The 14,740-nt window shown below is 39.4% G+C and overlaps 1 protein-coding gene across 1 annotated transcript; it reads right to left on the bottom strand.

Moving 5' to 3' along the window:
• Window positions 1-68: 68 nt before the first annotated feature.
• Window positions 69-12,995, bottom strand: MTIF2 (mitochondrial translational initiation factor 2). The gene is made up of 15 exons (XM_040553028.1): window positions 11,871-12,995; window positions 11,397-11,624; window positions 10,089-10,320; window positions 9,536-9,641; window positions 8,422-8,593; window positions 7,819-7,979; window positions 6,918-7,094; window positions 6,273-6,412; window positions 5,218-5,342; window positions 4,242-4,446; window positions 3,108-3,360; window positions 2,298-2,438; window positions 1,243-1,407; window positions 874-1,014; window positions 69-472 (listed from the first exon to the last, which is right to left on the bottom strand). Exons 1-15 carry the CDS (start codon window positions 12,296-12,298, stop codon window positions 303-305), a joined length of 2,844 nt encoding a protein of 947 aa, XP_040408962.1. The 5' UTR covers window positions 12,299-12,995; the 3' UTR covers window positions 69-302.
• Between the last annotated feature and the right edge of the window lie 1,745 nt (window positions 12,996-14,740).

Here is a 14,740-nt window from a genome sequence, read left to right as displayed (position 1 = left end):
ATAATATACTGAAAAAATAGTACCAGCACCCTTGTTGGGGAAGAAAAAGAGGGCTCAGCTATTTCGAAATCAATAAAGTCAGAAGTATTTACACCTTGATGGCTTTACACACACAAAATGCTTGCAGTTAGGGTCATTCATCTGGTGCTCCAATGAGGTACGCTGGTTGCTTGATGAGGTTTAAACATAGAATACAGAAGCATCAGATAGAGAGATGCACGTAAGCTTCTTTATAAGTTCATTTAATGCTAAGAGTTCAAGGCCAGGAATAGTGCATGTCCTTGCTGGGGATTCGATGTATTTTAAAATCCTGGATCCCACGAGGTTGTCTGTTGAACTTCTTTTTCTTCATAACAGATAATTTCATCTCCAATATTGAATTCTATATGCTTGTCCAAACTTAATCCACAATCCATACCTGTTTTTATTACCTGGACATCATCTTTATGATGCTTCAGCGATGATAAAGATCCTACAGAGAGGAAAAAGAAAGAAAGCCCCCTGACATCAGAGTACAGATGTGTTTTGGTTTCCCCTTCTCACACAATTCAGGTTTCACCACACAGCTACAAAACAAAAGCAAGACAAGCTGGGGGTTGCAAGCGCTTGCAGCTGATGAAAGTCAGGCATCAGTCCTTTTCCATAGGCAACGCCTGTGATACTACTTTTCTACCAGAAAAGTGGTGGTTAGAGGTCTGGATAAAGAGTAGGGTGACATTTTACAGCTTCCTCTGCTTTGAACAATTCCATCCTAAACAGCACACGTAATTGCCTTATGATTAGATGCACACCTTTTGCATTAATTTCACATGGAACTAACTAGTCATGTCATAACACTGAGTACAAACACTAGTTTTGTAGCCAGTTACTTACCTTGCCAAATAACATCCCCTTTACGGATTAACTTAAATTTCATCCTTTTGTCTAGTTGCCCCTTCTGTACTCTGCACCCAGCTACTGAAATTTTGTTTTTTCCTACTGTTACAGAGAAGACGTCAAGAACAGAAGCTGTCCCTAAAAGAAAAAAAAAGTACTACAGTTTTAAGAAGTACAGGAGAATAACAAACACATAATAAGAAAAAGCAAGCCATGCTCTTCCACTTACTAAGCTTTAAAACAAAATAGAAAGGCAGCTACAGAGGAGCATTAATTACTTGATACAGCAAGAACGCATCATTAGAGCGCAAACTTAAAGCCATGCAGCACAGCAAAAATGTAATTTAATACTCCCTGAAAACTCACCTATTGTATTTTCCACCACAGATGGAGGCAGTCTGCTATTTAGCTCATCTTGCAAGTCTTCAATAAGTTTGTAGATGACGTTGTGAAGTTTAATTTTTATTCCCTTTTTAGCAGCCAGCTTTTTAATAGTTTCATTGGCTTTCACGCTGAATCCATAAACAACACCTGGCAAATATAATAATCAGCAACTGATAACAAGAGAAATTCTTAATAAGTGAAAGCATTTGCCATCTCTTCTGAAATGTTGAACTTGCAGCAGAGGTTAAAATTAGCATTAGCAGTCAACAATACAAGAAACACCATTTCACTACTTCCCTTTTAATGGGGGACCATTTACCTCCCCCACTATCGCTGCAGTCAGCACACCCGCTACTACTAGCCTCGTATCAAAACAAATGGGCTCAAAACACTCCTCACAGAAAGTTCCCTCATGACAGAGATGAAGTTATCAAAGCAGAAATTACTGCATACACAGAGCCCACCAGAGCAGATGGCACCACACACACACAAAAAAGATTTCCCCATTTTTGGGCTGGGAAAACAATTTGGTTGCCCAGTAGAAGCTGGAACTGAACTTTCTACATTCTCATCCACCCGTGGAGCGTGTTATGTTAGGTCCAGTGACCCCCCCACACACTCTAGAGCAGGTGAGAATCATGGAGCAAAAAGGGGAACAACTATTGATACAGGTCTTTCTTTTCAGTGACCTCCCCGAGCAAAAGGAAATTCTGTTGTGTGCTACTTTTCTGGCATTGCCCTGCTCAACATCATAAAGCAACTTACGTGAGAAGTTGAGATCTAACCATTATCTGCCATTAATAATTCAGTTACTGGCAATGGCCTGTCACAGTCCTATTTTTGTGAGATTTCTAGCCTTCCCTACCTGCATTAGTATTTGATGTTAAAGGTGTTACTTGATATTATTAATATACATATAAGTTTACATTATTGATGCTGTTAATTATTACAAAAAAAAAATAATAGTATGAGATCTACTGATCTCAATGGAGAGAAGTTTCCACTAACTGTAAATTAATTTTTAAACATACACTCACCATTGAATGCTTCAGCAAGACTTATGTCAGTTTCGCTGATATCTCCCATTCCAAAATGGATGATATCCAATCTACATTCATCATCAGCATCATAGCTGTCCAGAATGTTCAGAATAGCTTCGACAGATCCATCCATATCACCTGGGTATATAATGGTAGTGCTGTTGACTTTGTGTGAATCAAAGTGATACTGAAGAAGAAGAATTAGGGGAATGAAAATTCCGCATTATGCAATATAATCAAAAGCGCTGGATATTTAGCATTCTTTTTGTATTTCCAGGAGTATATTAAAATACATCTGAAAAGTCTTTCTATTACAAAAGTGAAGTGAATAAAGACAACAGGACTAGAAGCTCCACATCTGCTGCCATTTCTAGGTCAAGTCTGCATAGTTTTTCACTTACTACTTCCACTACACATATACCACTGAACGTAAGGTCAAACCGAGTTCCTCCTGCCCCACTTTAAGTAATACACAGTTGTTCTTTTCCTCCATTCTGCTAATGCAGTACTGCTGCTCATATAACTTACACACATGCACTTGTATGGCTTTTATTCAGGAGTTCCAGGGTAAGGGTTTGGGCCCCCAAGATTTCATCTTGCTCTGACCCTTCTGGAAGCACATTCTTCTGACCACAGGATGATTTCTGATGACCCTCCCCTTCCTGAGAGGCATTCAATAACTTGTTCAGTTTTAAATTGATCAAACTTCTGCTAACAAAATTTTTGTTAATTATTTAGAACTACATTGCAGACTGAGCATTTGAGAAGCATGGAAACATTGCAGCAGTAAACAGAACAGAACAATACCTTTAACAATTACTGACAGCACGTTTTTGTCCACTTCTGTTCTCTCTTTAGGCTTTGAGAACATTAGATGCTTGTTGGTCTTGTAGAGCAACGCCCTTCTCTGTCTCCAGGTCAGATGGGCTAGCTTCTGTTGCTTCTTCTCATATTCCACCCTGTGTTCCTTTTGCTTTGCTTCAATAACTTCCCCATCTCTTCTCACCTTCTCTTGCTGTTCAACATAGGTTCTCCAAGCCACAACTTCATGTGCCCTTTGCTGGTCAGGAAAAAAAGAAACGATCTTTCAAAGCACTGCAATGGAAAAGTCCACATTAACTCTCTCTTATCCTTCTCTTTCTTCTCTACCGTCCTACTCATTTTCTTTAGCGTTTATCAATAGATTTTGCTGCCACGATGACAAAGAATCAGCACAATGGCTTCCTCCCCGTGCTACAACAGCACAACTCAAGGCATCTCTGCATCAGAGAAAATAATTTTTTTCTTCATGTGGTATTTGTCCAGCCCCCACAACGCCTATTTCAAGCTAAATTTTAAGCACAACCTTCTGTCAGAAACTAATTCTCTCATAAAATTACAATACTGATACTAGTAAGTACTGGATTGTTCTCCAGGTAAGGTCACAGTGTGGTTATGTGAAAAGTGAAAACAGCTTTCTGTGCCTTTAGAAAGGAAATACATTAGAATGTATCCCAGGTTATCCCTGAAGCAGCCATTTCAAGACTACGTTCATTGCAAACATGTCATCATGCCTTCCTCTATGCTCATGAGAAGTAAAAGGCATGAACCAAAGATGACTCTTTATCTCCCGTGGCAGCCTGCTTTCTTCAAGTGATTGTAAAGTAGATTAATTTGGACGCCTGGAGAGGAGAGGAGAGGATGTAAAAGTCCAGCAGGAGAGAAGTGGGGGCAGTGGAAGAGAAAGAAAGAGGCAATATGCAAATTCTCATTCCTCTTACAGAACACCTAGCTCAGGCATCTTAATACCCATGCTCAGCCTTCATCTTTCATCAGTTTACCTTGGTTACTTAGAATGAAATGCAATTTTATTTTACTGATTTACTTATTATTTTTAAACTTAGCTCCTTCCTTCCTACCTTACTGCAGTATGAATTTTCCAGTAAACAGTTCTTTCTGTACCTCAGATTCTACTTCAAGGATTTCATCTCCCGCTGAAGGGACTTCCTTCCAGCCCATGATTTCCACAGGGATGCCAGGAGAGGCTGCATCTACAGCTTTTCCATTCTCATCAAACATGAAACGCACTTTTGCCCAGGTCTTCCCTGCAACCAGAACACAGCCTTTCCTCAGAGTTCCTCTTTGGACAATGGCTGTGGTAACTGGACTAGCAAAGAGCAGAGAGGAAAATAACAAAATTAAAGTGACCATTTTCAGGCTTAGAGTTAAGTAAGGAAACACAAAACATAATGTACGTGCAATCAATCTCAGGCACAATATTCCTGTGACTCATTCTTATCAGCATTCAAAGAAAATTTTAAAGTGCAAAAAGGCAAAAAGCCCCAAGCCTGTACCGTACTCTTCGTTTCTGCAGATTAATACAAAATTTGGTATCTTGAATCTCTCAGCAACAGACTGATTTCACATGTTAAGTGAACCCCCATTCCATCCTCCCCCCAAAATTTCCAGCCTTCAGTTCATTTTTAAAGAGGGCAGAACATAGCTTCTTCACAGACGACATGCAAAAGGGCTAAAATACTTTGAAGTGTAAAATGTCATACAGTTTTTGACAAATTGTAATGTATCTTATTTATTATATTATGACTATGAACTTCCTCATCTTTACTTAAAATGTTAGAACAGATGTGTTTTTTTTAAACGTCATTTAAAAGTATTTCCCTGAGCTTACAGGATTTTATTTCAGTGATATGATAACTTATGTTGTATCAGTTTATAACCTCTTTCTGTACGTCATGCTGTAAAATGATGTTTTAACGCTTTAGTTACAAGTACTGCAAAGAAACTGCTGGTTTTTATCTAATTTCAAACAAAAAAGTACAATATTAAACCTAAGTACTAAAGTACAAACCACCTGAACAGTATTGCTGCATTATTACAAATTGCTTCCTTGAAGTTGTAAAGACAACAAATAACTTACCCTTTCCCTTTGTCTTTGCGAGACTCAATTACAGTCCCCTCTACCAGACCTGTGTAGTCTGCCTTCAGTTCTAACATCTCTGCTAAAGCAACAGTTGCTTCTGCCAAAACCATCAGGTTTTCACCCTGTATAAAACCATACCAAAAAAAAGAATAAAGGAAGTGCCCAATTAAAAAAAGATCAGAAGTTGAAATCTTAGTGCCAAGGTTTCCCATTTAATTCAGAACTTCTAACAATGCAATACCATCCAACACCATGGACTCCTTCACCTTTTAAGGCAAGATGCTACTAAACTAATGAAATACTACGACTGGTGGTCCAGAACACAAGATACACTAGTAAGGACAGTTTCCTTACCTTCCTCTTCACAGCATCAGAGTTAAGGATGCAAATTGCAGTATTATGCTACAGAGGTGAATGGAGAAACCATTTTTATGCATGACTATTTTGAAAAAGTGTAAGGGAACAACTTCAAAAGGTCTTGAACTTGGCTGAAATTTTAGAAGATGACTTGGAATGCATTTAGAAGGACAGTAATAAGCCTAAGATACTGCTGCATTAGTTTGGCCACCATAAAACTATAAGCAAACATAGTTTATTTTTTAAGCTATCAGTTGTTCATATGACTTACCATCTTATCCTTGCAAGTTCACTACAAAACTACATTCCTGTGATAAGGCATGCGTTATAAAAATATTTATTTACCTTTGTTTGAATTTCTCTCTTCATACATGCCATTATCACTGACCTTGATTTTGCACAAAATAAACAATCAGGGAATATATGAGGAAACAAAAACTAGGATTAACCTGAAAACCATCCACTAGATTTCCCAAAGAAGAAAAATAGTTTTTAGTGCTCACTGAAAGGCTGAGTCTCAAAACATGACAGGATTATGTTTCAAATGATCCTGGTGAGTGGCAGCAGCACTTAGCTCATGGTAAGGTGTCAAATACCAGAAAGATAAGCATTCATATTGCAACCACCAAATAAAAATGTGGGTGTATGCACATCTTAGACATCCACGAACACAATCATTTGTTTCAAAACTTTACCTTGAGTGCTGAAATATTTACAGCTTGAACATCCCCTCCAAACTCTTCACAGATCACATCGTGACCCATCAATTCCTTCTTCACTCTTTCAGGATCAGCTTCAGGTTTGTCACATTTGTTAATGGCAAGGATAAGAGGAACTAAAAGAAGAGAACAAACACATTACTGACCTAACAAAAACTTGCTGCTGCTAGCATAGCTGCAATAAGATGTTAGAACAGCTTGTGACCACTTAGAACAAATCAGCTCTCTTGGCACCTATTTCCTGGGCAACCTTAAGTAGAGACTTGGAGGAGTTATTTTAATATAGAAGAAAAAAAATAAAACAAAGCTACCTACACACTACTCATGCTTTTCTGGCAAAACTACAAATCCTGCAAAAAAATTCTTAATATTTTTATGTACTAATATAATATTTGGTATATATTTTCAGACATCTTCCCGGGGGAGAAGGAGGCAGGACAGGACAGTAACCTCACAAAGTCCACGGATTTTAATTCAAGGAGTTTCCTTTGAGAGGTGGATAAACAATTGCAAGGTGCTCTGTATCTGAGCTGAACAGTAACACACATCTCATGGATTAACTTTATGCACTGGGCTTGCCACTCTCTTCCAAATGTAATGTTAAGAAGTCAAACACTGTACCTCCTGCATTTTTAGCATGTTGAATGGATTCTACAGTTTGTTGCATCACTCCATCTTCCGCCGCTACAACCAGTATGACGATGTCAGTTACAGAGGTACCTCTTGCTCGCATGGCTGAAAAAGCTGCATGTCCAGGAGTATCAAGAAAAGTTATCTTTTCCCCAGAAGGCAGATGCACTGTGAACAATACATTTCACACAGCTTTATTTGACTTACTGTAAATAGAGCAATCAGTCATTTAATGATTTTTTTATATATAAAACACAGATTTTTTAAGGCAGACAGATAACTGGCATGGAAGTTAAAGGTACTTCTTCTCAGGGAAGAAAAAAGCACACTAGAATCTTTCATAATCTAAAATTGTACAACTGAAATAATTTTAGACTATCTACTTAAAAGTTCCATCCACACAGTTGTAAAACTTTGTCTAGTTTGGAGAAAAGGAGGCTAATTGGGAACCTCATTGCTCTACAACTTCCAGAGGAGGGGAAATAGAGGAGGAGGCACTGGTCTCCTCCCCCTGGTAACCGGTAACACAACACGTGGGAACAGCACAAAGCTGCACTAGGGAAGGTTCAGACTGGACATTAGGAAAAAATTCTGGAGAGCAGTCCAAACACTCAACAGCCTTCCTTGTGAGGTGCTTGATATTCCTTAATAACATGCTCTACTTTTTGGTTAGCCCTGAAATAGTCAGGCAGTTGGACCTGATGATCTTGGTAGGTCCCTTCCAAGTGACCTCTTCCATTCTAGTTATCACAAGTTATGCTTTCCTTTTTCACTGCTTACATATAAACTGTGTATGCTGCAACATTTTCCCCAATAAACTGTCAGCAAGTCATCCCATCATGTAAGATAGAGAAAATTGCTTTACACACACGCGCGTACACTTGGATCATACCAAGAAAAGCACCAATGTGTTGTGTAATGCCTCCTGCTTCCATTGATGCCACTTGAGTTTTTCGTAGGCTGTCAAGTAAAGTTGTTTTCCCATGATCAACATGGCCCATTATAGTAACAACTGGGGGCCGTGGGGTTAATAATGCTGGGTCTGCAGGGGGTCTGCAATCAAAACAAAAACACCTTTCATAAGTACCAAAAAAGTTCACCAAGCCACCATCATGCCCAGCGTGGCTAGCGAAAAGCCATTTACCAGAACTCAGCGATGAAGAGGTAAGCCTAGCTTCTCCCCACAGTAACTGCAAATCCTAGCTACATCACAGTTTGCCCTCTTAGTATTCAAACTTCCTGCTGCATCAAAAAACAAAGTTGGCTTTTCTTCAGAAAAACACATAGAAAAAACTCACCTAAAACAAATCACACCTGAACATCAGTTTAATGCACAAAGAAATCAAAACTGTAAACTCCACCTTTTAAATATTACAATTTATGACCTTATCTGGTATCATCAGCACACCATTAGAAGAAAGAAAACAGTATATCAATAACTCTTGCAGAAACAAATAGGATAAAAAACAGCAAAAACGAATAGTTCACAATTTACCGTTTTACAGCATCTGTATTTTCTCTTTCTTTCTCTTCTTTCAGTTTTGCTGACTTATACTTCATTCCTGATTTTTTAACAATTAGCTTGATATAGTCCTCATTTAAAATGGAATCTGGTTCTAGGGAACCAAGATCAATATCTGTGTACAGCAGGGCTTCATACACGTGATCTAAGGAAGAGATTAAGATATTTAACAACCCACCAAAAAAAAAAAAAAAAAGGACAGAAACACATTGTTTGTTAATTGTTAAATACAATTTAAGATTTTGGGTTAGTAGTTTATATCGTAATGGTAAGTTTCATTCACAAAGCATTTTTGCTTTAGGTAGATTTATCTAGAAGTTGCTACAATCCTATTTTTCACTCAAATTTTCACAGCTTACTTTCCTACTTGAAACTCATCTAAACTAAATAGCTAAGAAGTGATTCAAGGAGGAAGAAAACGTGATAAATCTGTTCATTTGCGACTTTCTCTGGCAGAAGAAATACAGGACATACTGCAATAGTCAAAGATTCCACACCGACCTCAGCACCATTACCAATCTCCCTCTGAAACATACAGAGATGTGACAGACTCTTGTTTCTCTCCTTGCTACTGAGAAAGAAGTTTGCCAGAAAAAGTACATGGTTGAGAAGAAGAAATTAGCAATAAGACTGTTTTAATGGAACACAAATTGCTCCCGAATCCAACATCCTGCTCTCAGACAAGTATCTCAGGCCGAAGCTCTTTTGTGCCTTTTCTTTAGCCCTGAATTCTTTACGTAGCAGCTCTCACCCAGCTTCAACAAACCAGGGTGCAATGTTTCTCCTTCCGCAATATAATTTAGCATTTTGCGAGCAGTCATAGTGTCCTGCCCAGTAATTTGGACGGCCTAACATTTTTTCTCCTTAGACTGGCATCGTGCCTATCCACATGTTCTTTTTCTCTGGTTAAATATCTTTGATGAAAGGAGTTACTTTGGTAATGGGTACAATCTACCTTGCCAAGGGAAGGATTAGGAACAACTAGTACCATCTCAGAACATCTTTGCCTTGACCACACATGGAAGTGTCGCAACTGACTAAAACACAACAGTTAAAATACATCTTGAGTAACAAAGCAGGCTCTCACCTAAGTCTTTGCCCATTGCTTGTGCAAGTTCCTCAACAGTCATCTGCTGCCTTATCTCCACTTCACCTTTGGTCAGCGGCAATTTCTTTTTGCTCTTTTTCTTCTCCTATATGGAATTAGACATGTATATAGGAACATATAGCTGGTATAAACTAAGAAATAATAAAAACAATATTAAAGAGACAATGGTCTCAAGCCACATCATTTTGTCTATCATATGAATGAATTACAATAAATTAATGACTTAAAACATCACACTGAATATTTAAAATGTATAGCATTCTGCCCTTAATTTTTTTTCCATATTCAATTGTTCAAAACAAGGGAAAAAAATGTTATCCTGCCCCTTCAAGATTCATGATGCTGCTGGTATAAGTACTTCAAGTCAATATTTGAGAGGAGTAACAATGTAGTCTTAAATAAGTACATTTTGGCTCATAAACTTAGAATAGCTTCTGTGAAGTTCTCCTTTTTTGTCATAAAGTGCTCAAATTGATTTTTTGTACTTTGAAATTTCACACAGAATCAGAGATTACTGGATTTTGTTAATTACCTCCGTTGTAGCTAGATGTCTGTATTGAGATAAGACGACACTGATTGATTTGTCTTTTTGCCAGAACTGTGGATACAGATGAACGGACTGTACAGGACACGCAGATGACTGCACAGGCTTCCATTGTGCTCTGTTGACTTTCCTGTAGGAAACAGTACGCAGCTGTCGGCAAGCACCACGTAACTGGACCAGATTTTCAAACTTCACTATCAACCCTCGATTCATTTCTTCACTGAAAATACAAAGGACACATTGAAATCAGTCTCAAGGCTGGAAGTTGTTCTTTGCTATGACAATATGCACAGGAAAACAAGGCATAAGTGCTACAATGCTTCAAAGCAGGCTTTTTGATACTGATGATGTTGAACTACTTAGTAGATCTGCTCATTTTTCATTTTCCTGAAGCACTTCACCTTCTGCCACTGTCACTATTCCAGTTCAGACACACAGATCTACTAATGTTACCATAACTTACAAGTCTTTCATCTGTCTTTGCTGACCTTTAACGTAAATTACTAAAATCCTAACTCGAGGTTCTCTGATATTAACTCAAAAAAGTGACATTTGTACCATACTGACAGATACCCGGTGCAACCTACCTCTCCCGCCAGTAAAACAAATTTGCAAAATGACACTTACACGAGCATATAACTCCACTAAAAGACTGCAGCATTCTAATGATACTGTTATAACAATATGATTCTATGATAATAGCGTTATTGCGTACACGGAGACATCTTTCTAGGCTAAGGCTTGGCTTAGCAATTAAGCTTTTCAAGATACCTCTGTCAGTTCCTCCCACATCTTCTTTTAACCGTGTTAACTGTGTTTTGAGTCATTTTGCTACCTACCCTGTAAAACAGTCTCCTATTCAAGCTACTCTTCTTGTTCAGTTCACTATTTCGTAGCTCCTATCTGCATTCCCCGGCCCATTCTCAACACCTTCTGTTTGCTCTCACAGGCAGTGCTGTACCATCTTCCAAGCAGCTCTGAGAGCAAGGCGCTATCCTCAATCCCTCTCAGCACGCCCACTGTCGTTGTAAAACCTCTCCTGTACCAAAGTACCTACAGGGAACGAGCAGAGGACAAAGTAACCAACCAACAGCTCATTTTTTCCCCCTTAAAGAGAACTTTAAGGGGCAGAAACAGCAGACCCGAGGAGCAGCTAGGAGCCGTTCGAGGCAATGCCGGACACGCTCACAGAGGACAAACGCCCTGGCGGTAATTTCGGGAACCTCCCCCCCGCGGCCCGGAGGGCGCCGGGCTCCCCTCACGCCCCGCGGCGGCCCCGAGGCCCCTCACCCTCACCCTCGCGGCCAGGCCCGCCCCGGGGACCCCCAACGGCACCCAACCGCCCCAGCAGTCCTCGCCGCCGTGCGCAGGCGCGACGTGTGGAGGCCCGGCGCCTGCGCGGTGCCGCTGCCGGAGCGGGGCGGACCCGTGGCAGCCATGGCGGCGGCGGGGCTGCGGGCGGAGCTGGAGCAGCGGCTGCGGGAGCTGGGCATCGCCGCCCTCACCGCCGAGCACCCCCAGGTGCGGGACTCGGACCCCACGGTTTTTTTTCTTGCGTTTTTGAGCGAGCGCGGATGCGTGTGAGAAACGAACGAGAAAGGGTGCGGGACCAGCGTGTCGCGTTTTATTCGGGTTCTTTTAAATTTCTTCATAGAAGGGTACAGTTTTTAGGCTGAGCGTGACATTCAGCGTTTTCTAAATTTTTAACAAAAGCTGCCGGTAAGGCTGACGGGTACAGCCTCACGCTATGCTTGTTGTACTCTGCAGGTGTTCACGGTTGAGGAAATGATGTCCCACGTCCAACACCTGAAAGGAGGGCACAGCAAAAACCTTTTCCTTAGAGACAAAAAGAAGAAAGGCTTCTGGCTGGTGACTGTCCTGCACGACAGACAGATCAACTTGAACGAGCTTGCCAAAAAACTGGGTGTTGGAAGCGGAAACCTAAGGTTTGCTGATGAAAACGCCATGCTGGAAAAATTAAAAGTAGGCCAAGGCTGTGCGACACCTCTGGCCCTCTTCTGCGACCAAGGAGACATAAAGTTCGTCTTGGATGCCGGCTTTCTGGAGGGGGGCCACGAGAAGGTGTATTTCCATCCCATGACAAACTCTGCAACCATGGGCCTAAGCCCTAAAGACTTTATGAAGTTTGTGAAATCGACAGGCCACGATCCAATAATCATACATTTTGATAAAGACATTGAATAGGAGAAGTTGACATTTTTATTACTCGGCAAAGATTTTATAGAGCAAAACTGGTGAAATTTTTATTACAAATACACTTTGGAAAAATAGGCATCCTCCTTCTTATGTTGTATAATCTGGTGAGAAAAAATACTGTATTTCAGCTATTAAAAGTTTTAACAGAATATTCTTACAAAGAAAAGATGTTTGCGATATACCTGTAAGTAAACAAGAAGTAGAAATGGCATTATATGTTGTAGTGTTTATTAATAAAATGGATTAACTGGAACTTTTTGTGTGTGGTACTGGGCTTGAAGATCTAAATTAAGAAATAATGAGTTAACAGGTCTAAACTATTTGTCAGCACATCGGACAGAAGTGTCTTTTTTTTTTTTTTTTAACTATATCCATTTGTCCCCCCTACTATGTTACCTCTTTTTTTCCCTTATTTTTAATCTAGAAAAAAGTAACTTAGTTGCACTACAGAAAATGTACTTGATTGTCTACATTTTTAGCTGCATTTTCACTCTCACAGTATCCTCCCTTCAGGAACTAACTACTAAGTCTTCTGGTAATTCCCAGATGACGTGACTACTAATGGCTGCATTAGGGCAGCATGCCTCTCCAAAATGGCAGAACGAGAAGGAGATGTCTGAAAGCAGAGAGGGGTGCAAATTCCCAGGAAAAGAGCTCTAAGGAATAATGTTATTGCAGGTTCCTGTAATTGCAGTGTTACCTGGTGATTCCTGGGAGGAAAGTAAATACAGCCTGGCACTCTGTTCACTTTTGTGTGCAATTTCTACTGGTTCATGTGGAAGATGTGCATATTCTCTGCTCCACTGTAGCCTTTTAACCAGGTGCCTATAGAAGTGGAAAGAACAGTATGACAGCAGACATACTTGAGTTTCTCCCTTCAGGAGAAGGGGACTGAACATACAAACATCCCCATGTTTAAAAGGTTGTGGGGAGGCTGATTTTGCTTTAAAAACACGATATATTTAGTATAGAAAAGTATTATCACAAGAACAAGACCAGCACATTCTCAACATTGAATTTCTAATCTTTCTCCTCTCTCCTGCCTGAACAAATAAAAACCCCTTCAGAAGACTTTCTCTGTATTAAGACAGAAGAAGCAGAAACTCCATGGAGTCCAGCAGAAATACTGTGGTAACAAGTACCCACTAAAAACCAAAGACACGGGAGCTGTGAAAGTGTGAAATTTGAAGATGACAGGGAAAAAGGGCTTTTAAACACAGCCTAATGAAAGTGTCTGTTGTTCAAGAAAAATGCCTAAAAGGCAAGCAATAGGGTAAGCACAGAGAAAAAGGAAAAAAAAACCAACCAACCATATAAAAGGACTATTTACTACTGCATCATGCTAAAGGATGCAATACTAACAGTGATCAAGGGAAACATTTTAAATAAACAAAAGGCAAAAATCACCCAATTTGACTCGGTTTCATTATATATGGCCAAGGCAATTCTAGGAGCTGCGAACATCAACAGTTCTCCCACGCCCCACTGAAATCTTGAAAAAGAATAACTTCCATTAACTGAGTTAATTAAAAAAAAAAGCTGCTGCTTCTAGGACAAGACAAGGTATTTCAAACATTGTTAACATGTTTTCCTTTATTTCAGCAAGATTTGGCACCTATTCTCACAGACGTGAACAGAACTACAGCATACTTCATGATATAGCAGTTTAAGTTCTCCTTGTCTATTTTGGAAAGACAGAAACTGATCCCATCTATAATGGCAGTTGGCCCAAATGAGAAAGAAGCGACCTAAAAATGCTGAACAGATAGAAACCTGTATAAAAGTCACAAAAAGATGTCCAGATACACATGACTGTATACTTTTTGTTAAATGAAAGACTGAAAGGAACACCTGTTGTTTGGGAATACAGGGTTGATTAATGGACTGCCCAGGGAACTTTGGGTTGACAGATGTGTTACTGAAATACCTAGATACTAAGATACAGTCTTAGGCATCTTTAAAAGTGAAATTTATCTTACCCTCTGCCTGCCACTCACTCTCCCTTCCTTTTAGGGTTCCTTCTTTGTGCTACCCCCAAAATCCTTTATCAGTTCCAAAATGAACAAAAAAAAAATAGAGTAAATGCAACTTGTCAAGTTAAAAAAAAAAACAGAGAATTTAAATGTGAAAGATGAGTTTAAAAGACGTGCACAATAGCAGTTTACTATGCTTCATGAATCTTAAAATCTGTACAACTTAAACTTTAACTACCTTCATCTTTAGAAGAGATTCTGAGACTTGTTTCAGCAAAAATAATGACCAAGCAAAACTAAAACATCAAATACTGCACTTGGCAAATATGCAATGAGTTCTTATTGTATTTACTATGAAATTAGTGTTTTTTTTAAATAATATTAAAATAATGTATAGTTAAAAGCTACACAGATTTTTACAAATAAGCAACACAAAAACAAACTACACAC

This window comes from Cygnus olor, chromosome 3 (genome assembly GCF_009769625.2).
Source record: "Cygnus olor isolate bCygOlo1 chromosome 3, bCygOlo1.pri.v2, whole genome shotgun sequence".
In the NCBI taxonomy this organism is placed as follows: domain Eukaryota; kingdom Metazoa; phylum Chordata; class Aves; order Anseriformes; family Anatidae; genus Cygnus; species Cygnus olor.
This window is presented reverse-complemented; position numbering and strand designations above follow the sequence as displayed.

Excerpts from the sequence above, each read along its gene's own strand:
- MTIF2 (XM_040553028.1), bottom strand. The coding sequence starts at position 12,298 with ATGTCTTTATCAAAATGTATGATTATTGGATCGTGGCCTGTCGATTTC. Across the intron at positions 5,343-6,272 it reads TAAATATTTCAGCACTCAAG|GGTGAAAACCTGATGGTTTT; the intron begins GTAAAGTTTTGA and ends GGTTTTATACAG. Across the intron at positions 473-873 it reads AGGGGATGTTATTTGGCAAG|GATCTTTATCATCGCTGAAG; the intron begins GTAAGTAACTGG and ends TCCTCTCTGTAG.